General features: G+C 57.8%; 2 protein-coding genes across 2 annotated transcripts; one reads left to right on the top strand and one right to left on the bottom strand.

The window, feature by feature from the left end:
• Positions 1 to 1,455: 1,455 nt before the first annotated feature.
• Positions 1,456 to 2,368, bottom strand: SPRG_10020 (glucosamine-6-phosphate isomerase 1). Its single transcript, XM_012349956.1, has one exon. It carries the CDS (start codon positions 2,344 to 2,346, stop codon positions 1,534 to 1,536), a length of 813 nt encoding a protein of 270 aa, XP_012205346.1. The 5' UTR covers positions 2,347 to 2,368; the 3' UTR covers positions 1,456 to 1,533.
• Positions 2,369 to 2,914: 546 nt separating this feature from the next.
• SPRG_10019 (hypothetical protein) lies at positions 2,915 to 4,717 on the top strand. Its single transcript, XM_012349955.1, has 2 exons — positions 2,915 to 3,692; positions 3,737 to 4,717. Exons 1-2 carry the CDS (start codon positions 3,001 to 3,003, stop codon positions 4,686 to 4,688), a joined length of 1,644 nt encoding a protein of 547 aa, XP_012205345.1. The 5' UTR covers positions 2,915 to 3,000; the 3' UTR covers positions 4,689 to 4,717.
• The last annotated feature ends 2,109 nt before the right edge of the window (positions 4,718 to 6,826 follow it).

The following is a 6,826-nucleotide window of genomic DNA, read 5'->3' as shown; positions in this document are numbered from 1 at the left end:
CTTGCCGTGGACCTTCTTGCTGCCTTCTTCAAGGGCGTAGTCTGCCGCGGGGGATGCAATCTTGTCGGCCATTGTGGGAAGGCGCTGGAAATTGAAAAGTGAGGAATGCGACCCAAAAGCAAAGCTGCCCTTCATATTGTTGAAGCTGCGTTTATGGTTGAACGCTGTGCGCTTAGATCTCAGAACCAGGTGCCGTGGTCAGTTGATGCAGTTGTCTAGTCGAGTCTTATGGTTATCAAGCCCTTTGCGGAGACGATCACGGCGTCGCCATCCCACTCTATTGCGCCTGTGGGCGACTCGGAGTTCTTATTCGCTCTATCTTCTGATCATGAGCGATTGGTTGGGCAATTCGGGCTTGCGGTAGCATCCGAGAGATTGGAAGAGTTGGAGGTTGACTGTCCATGCATCGCGTCCCCGCTTGTCTGTTCCAGTAGAACTACCAGAAGTGGGGCCACAAGCGATGTGTTTAGATATTCTAGTGGCCGCGACCGACCGACGCTCTTCTCGAGTGTCTGTCCTCTGAGCTTGACGAGATCACAAGCAGCAACCCAATTCCCTTGGAACGCAGGTGAGGTGCAGTTATTCTTGAGGTGCACCCTGGGCTTAAATGCAATACCTCTTTAACTAACAAGTTACGGGGCGCAGTTGTGTTACCGAGTACTAGTATCTAGAAGCTTCAAAAAACTTTGTGCGTTTAGGAAAGGACAGTGGAAGAGGATTTGCCTCCGCGGATGACCGTCACGCGACAGGTACAAAGCGGCGCCGTCAGACATGCAACCATCCCACCACGCCGATGCGCCGATGGCAGCGCGGGTGCTGCGCCACGTCCCGCCGACGTGGATTTCAGCGAGAGCGAACTGCCCCGAGACTGATCCTGGGAGTTGGATACACAAACGGGAAGAAGGCGCTTTGGTGGTCATGAGCGCGTGTCGACTTGGTCGGTTATTAGAGTCCGCCGCGAGCTACGCGTAGTGACAAGTGATGCGAGAAGGAGCCAGCCACAGCGTCAGCTTGATTGCGACGATCAAGAATTGAGGTTCGCGCTCCCTGTTCTGCAAAGCAGAATCCTCTCGCAAACCTGTGCTGGTTATAAGCGAGGCTAGTGTAATAGCATGCTAGCTCCACGCAGCCTGCTTTGGCGTGTGGCCCGCCAAGTGGCAGATCGACGTATCACTCGCTTCGAAGGGCTCCATGATATAGCCGCTCGCGCCAGACGCCGGCGTTGGAGGGTTAATGACAGAGCCCCAACAGACTCGGCAGAGTGTGAATAGCCTTTAGTGACGCTGGGTCGACGCAGGTCGCCTGTCACGAGCTCTTTGCGGTCACTTATATCAAAGATGTACCCTTGTTTCCATCTGTTCACCATCATGGTACCACCACCATCCTGTTGAAGAACGACGTGTGGGTACGGCATGCTGCGTCTACGCGCTGCCACGTCATGACGTGAATAAAAATGGCGAACTGGCGTCGAATTGTAGGGTGGAAAAAATTGACAGCAGCAAGTTGGGTAGTGTTAAAGTACAGTCAGACAGATTACGGGTGGTCCTTGATCATGCGCTCGTGCGTCTCGTGGAGGCCCTTGAAGTACTTGACGGTCTTGACCTTGAGCTCCAGCGTCGCGTCTTCGTCACAGACAATGACCGATTTGTTGTGCATCTGGATGGCCGAGACAGTCCACATGTGGTTCACGCCCTCTTCGATGACCTTGTAGAGAGCGTACGCCTTGGAGTGGCCCGTGATGAGCACAAGCACCTCGCGCGCGTCCATGACGGTGCCGACGCCGACCGTCAGCGCCATCTTGGGCACCGTGTTGATGTCGCCGCCAAAGAAGCGCGAGTTGGCGACGATCGTGTCGTACGCAAGCGTCTTGACGCGCGTCCGGGACACGAGCGACGAGCCCGGCTCGTTGAACGCAATGTGGCCGTCGGGGCCGATGCCGCCGAGGAAGAGCTCGATGCCGCCGAACGCCGCGATCTTGGCTTCGTACGCGATGCATTCTTGCTCGAGGTCGGGCGCGTTGCCGTTGAGAATATGGACGTTCTCGCGCTTGATGTCAATGTGCTGGAAGAGGTTGGTCCACATGAACGAATGGTACGATTCCGGGTGGTCCTCGGGCAACCCGACGTACTCGTCCATGTTGAACGTCACCACGTGCTCGAAGCTGAGCTTGCCTTCCTTGTGGTACTGCACGAGCTTCTTGTACGTCGTAAGCGGCGACGACCCGGTCGGGAGGCCGATCACGAACGGACGCTCGGCCGTCGGCGCGAACGCGTTGATGCGCTGGCGCACGTAGCTGGCGACCCAGTCGCCGACCTCGGCCGCGTTCTTCTGGATGATGAGGCGCATCGTTGAGTTGGTGCAAAAGTGGAAATGAGTGTGAGCAGCCGCCACAAGCACCGGTCCGTCCGTGCGACATCGACAGCATCGACCAGGTGGCCCGCGCCGGCGGCCGCGGGCAGAGTGGGATGCCCACGCGGTGTGCGACGATGACGCATGGTATCCGGATCCGGAATCCCGTCCAGATGCGGTGGCCATACAAAAGGCAATGTGGCGCTGCCACGTGGTCGGACTCAGCGCAAGGAATCATCCCCGGACCCTTTGCCAGCGGCCACGATTACTGTAGTACTATAATAGTACGACGCGGGCTCTTCCCTCGCTGCTGTCGTCGTCGTCGCTGTAAGTCTTTTAGTATTGAGATTGCCGGCGAGCTTTCTGTGCCACGCGGTGGGTATGTTGGGCGACTTCTGCCTCCATCTTGGCTGCGTCGGCTGCGGGAGGATCGGGCGGCCTCCGTGCACCCGGCCTGTCCGTGCCCGCGTCGCAGGGGCCACTTCAACATGTCGTCTGCTTGGGAATCTTCTGGCAAGCCGATGGTTCGTGACGTTTTTCCGTCCGAGCTATTTTGGCTTGACGTGGCAAAACCAGCTGGCATTTCGCCGGCCGCTCACTTGGCCTCATTTCTGCGAGCGCGCAATCCCAGCCCCCAACCACAGCAGCCCCATGCTCACCGACACGACGCTCAAGATCGAGAACGTCCGCGTCCTCCGCGGCGGGAAGCTCGTGCCCACGTTCCTCTGGGTCGAGAACGGCAAGATCATGGACCCGCAAGCGCGCTTCTGGCGCGCGCAGACCGCCGCCGAGTACGGCCCGACACGCGTCGTTGACGGCCGCGGCCTCATTGTAGCCCCCGGGTTCCTCGACGTCCAGCTCAACGGCGCGTACGGGCACGACTTTACCGACATGGACTGCACGCCCGAGAACATCCTGGAGGTGCGCCAGCGTCTCCTTGCGACCGGCGTCACGGCCTTTTGCCCGACCGTCATCTCGTCGTCGGCCGAGACATATTCCCAAGTCCTCCCCAAGTTTTCCCGCACGGACGACGGCCACATCGTTGGCGGTGCCAACATGATTGGGCTGCACCTCGAAGGACCGTTCATCAACCGCGAGCGCAAGGGCGCCCACAAGGAAGAGGTCTTTGCCGAGCCGGAAGAAGGGCTCAAGTCGCTTGAGGCGCGCTACGGACCGCTAACGCGCGATACGGTGGCGATCGTTACGCTCGCGCCCGAGCTCAAGGGCGCGCTCTCGGCCATTTCGGAGCTCTCGCAGCGCGGCATCGTCGTGTCGGCCGGCCACTCGTCGGCCAACGTCCAGCAAGCCAATCTCGGAATGGACGCGGGTATCACCATGCTCACGTACGTTGATGATGTCCATGGCATTCGTTTCACGCGCGTCTTAGGCATTTGTTTAACGCGATGGCGTCCTTCCACCACCGGGATCCGGGTCTCGTCGGTCTCCTCGGCGCGACGACTGCACGGCCTTACTATGGCTTGATCCTCGATGGGATTCATTCGCATCCGACCTCGTGTCGCATTGCGCAGGCGAGCCACCCGTCTGGCCTCGTCCTCGTGACCGACTGCATGGCCGGCATGGGCCTGCCGGATGGCAACTACGAGCTCGCGGGCCTCGCTGTCGACGTCAAGGACGGCCGCGCGTACCTCCACAACACGACGACCATCGCCGGCAGCGTCGTGCAAATGGACTCGTGCATTCGCACACTGCGCAAGTACACCAACTGCTCGATCGAGTATGCGCTGGAGGCAGCGACGCTGCACCCGGCGGTGGCCCTCGGCTTGGCGCCGACCAAAGGCACGCTCGAATTTGGCGCCGACGCCGACTTCGTGCTTTTAAGCGACGACCTCGAGGTGCTCCAGACGTACATTGCCGGCGTCCTCGTCTACGACCGCGGCGACACGCCCCAAATCCAGTACCGCGTCCATGACGACGACGAGCACGGAGCGCTCATGACGCATTACGACTTGGACGATGACCGCGCGATGGACAAGGCGGCGAGCGCTGGCCAGCTGCACTTGCTCACGCAGCTGCACGCCAAGGGCAGCGCGTCGTGCACCGCCCACGCAATGGACATTGCGGCCGCCAACGGCCACTTGGCGGTCGTCCAGTTTTTGCATTGGAACCGGACCGAAGGCTGCACGACCAACGCGATGGATCTCGCGGCTGGCAACGGCCATTTGGAGATCGTCCAGTTCCTCCACGCGCATCGTACCGAGGGCTGCACGGCGTACGCGATGAAGGCCGCGACCGAGAACGGCCACCACGAAGTCGTCGAGTACCTTATCCAAGAGCGCAACTCGCTTTGTATTCAGGACGTCTACTCGCCGCGCGACTAGGTGTCGTTTAAAATCCAACATGTTTTCTGTATGCTTTCAATCTCCATCTTTTACTTAGTCTCCTCTTCGTCGCCGCTCTACCGACACGATCAATTCGAGTGCAAAGCTAGCCCGAGGCAGCTGTCGAAGCAGACAATATTGCTCAACCGACACGAGATGAATCTTGATTCTTTCTTTTCATTTGCAGCCTGGACAGGATACTACGCAATGGATTTGCAGCCTGCACAGGATACTATGCAATGGCTACTCGGCCGCTACTACATGCGTTGCGATATGACGGAGCGACTAGGATTCATCGGAATCTTACGCTTGCAGAAGCTCTGTTGCATCACAATGCCACCGTGTCGCCAAGAGATTTCTGACCAAGTGGCGTGCCACGGCGTGCCGCAGGTGCCTCGATCCGCGACAGAAACGAGGTGATCGTTCTCGACGGCCGCCAGCTTCGTGGCTGCGCGGCGGTGAGGCGGTGCTGGGATCGGACCTCAGTTGATTTGGTAAAGATACCGCACAAGCAGCGCGCGACAGGCTCGCGTTGGCTTCTACTGCATAAAACAGACTGCGGTGTGTCATCGCCAGACTCGAATCGAGTGGCTGCGACATCACGAGATCATGCCGGCATCCAAGGCAGCCACGATCGATCATCATCATCATACCCCGCTCGGCCATCGTCGCCACTTGGGTGGCCTTGCACTGCCAAAGATCCACACGGCGACGTCACGATCCGCTCCTTGAACTTCAATGTGGCCCCGCTCCATGTTGCCATTCGACGTAGAAACATGTGGTTGGGCAAAACGCGGGACAAACCCGTCATTCCGACCGTCTTTGGCAAAAGCTGGAAATCGGAGACAGAAAGGCCAGGCCATCGCTTCTGGCGAGGCCAATGCGTGAGGGATTCAGCCCGTCAGCAGCGATCCGAAATAAATTGACGACGCGAGCCCTCGTGATAACCTCACGGGCAGCTGGGGACACGGAGGGCCACGTGGAACAAAGATGAACACTAGATCTGGCGAAGCCCAGCGCGTCTCCTCAAGATCCACACACTGCCATTCAACGTCGGACAATTCTAGTAGGCTCGCCGCATCAGGCAGTCACACTGCGGTATTGAATGGGCCGCGGTATTGAAACCATAGCGCTTGGATGAAGTCCTCGACCACAACTATCAAGAAACTTTTGAGACTCCAGTAGAATGAAAGACCGAGTAATTATACATATTGTCAATGAAGAATCAGCCTCGTTTTGTGATAGTCGGCAACACTCTGCCCTTTAACGAGCCAATACGGTCGTCGATTTTAGCGCAGGGAAAGGTTCTAGCAGTGCGCTTCGCGTCCCTTCGGCAACCTTTTGGCTCGTTTTGTGGAGGACCCTTTTGAGGAGTTGACGTGGGAAAAACCTCACAGGACCAGTTTGCCCCATTTCTCTGCCACCTGGTTTCTCGCCTGCGAAAGACGCAGACAAGCGTCCAAGCAGCAGACAGGTCAGTGCAAGAAGAAGAGGCCTCGACATTATCCCACGCTCGGAAGAGACACGATTTTGACATCATACCACTCTAACTGCGATCTGCGGGAGCCACCGCGTGCTACAGCACACACACTGAAGCCATTCAAGTCTTCGCTTGCCCATCCATGGCTTGGGTGTCCTGGTCTGCTCTGAAATTTGGCGCCAAATTGTACGCCGTCGACATTGCACTTCAAGTAGGTTGGTCGCCGATCGCCGGCACACTCGCCAAAATGACCTCGTATCCTTCTCTCTTCTTTCTAGTATGTATGCGGAGTAGTCGCTATCAGTTGGACGGAATTCTTCACGCTGCCAGACAGACGATTTAGGCCCAGCAATTGTCGAGTACACACGAGTAGCTTTCGCGTGGCGTCCGGTCACAACATGAAAAAGGCCTCAACGAACATTGTTGGGCTTCAAGAGGTACAGTGGACTTATGATGGTCCACCAAATAGAACCGCAACGGACCTTGAGCTTTCTCAACTTCAATGCGCCGCACCCACAAGCGACTACAAGATCTCGATCCATTCTCCAATTTGCTTTTGTTTGCACAATGAGCACCGAAAAGTACGCAGAAGTGAGCACCCCCGTCGGTCACGCCGACCTCGAGGACGCTGGCAAGAAGGTCCACGGCAGGCCCAACT

This window comes from Saprolegnia parasitica, assembly GCF_000151545.1.
Source record: "Saprolegnia parasitica CBS 223.65 unplaced genomic scaffold supercont2.60, whole genome shotgun sequence".
Lineage (NCBI taxonomy): Eukaryota > Oomycota > Saprolegniomycetes > Saprolegniales > Saprolegniaceae > Saprolegnia > Saprolegnia parasitica.
Note: the sequence above shows the minus strand (reverse complement) of the source record. Positions and strands in the feature narration are given on the sequence as shown.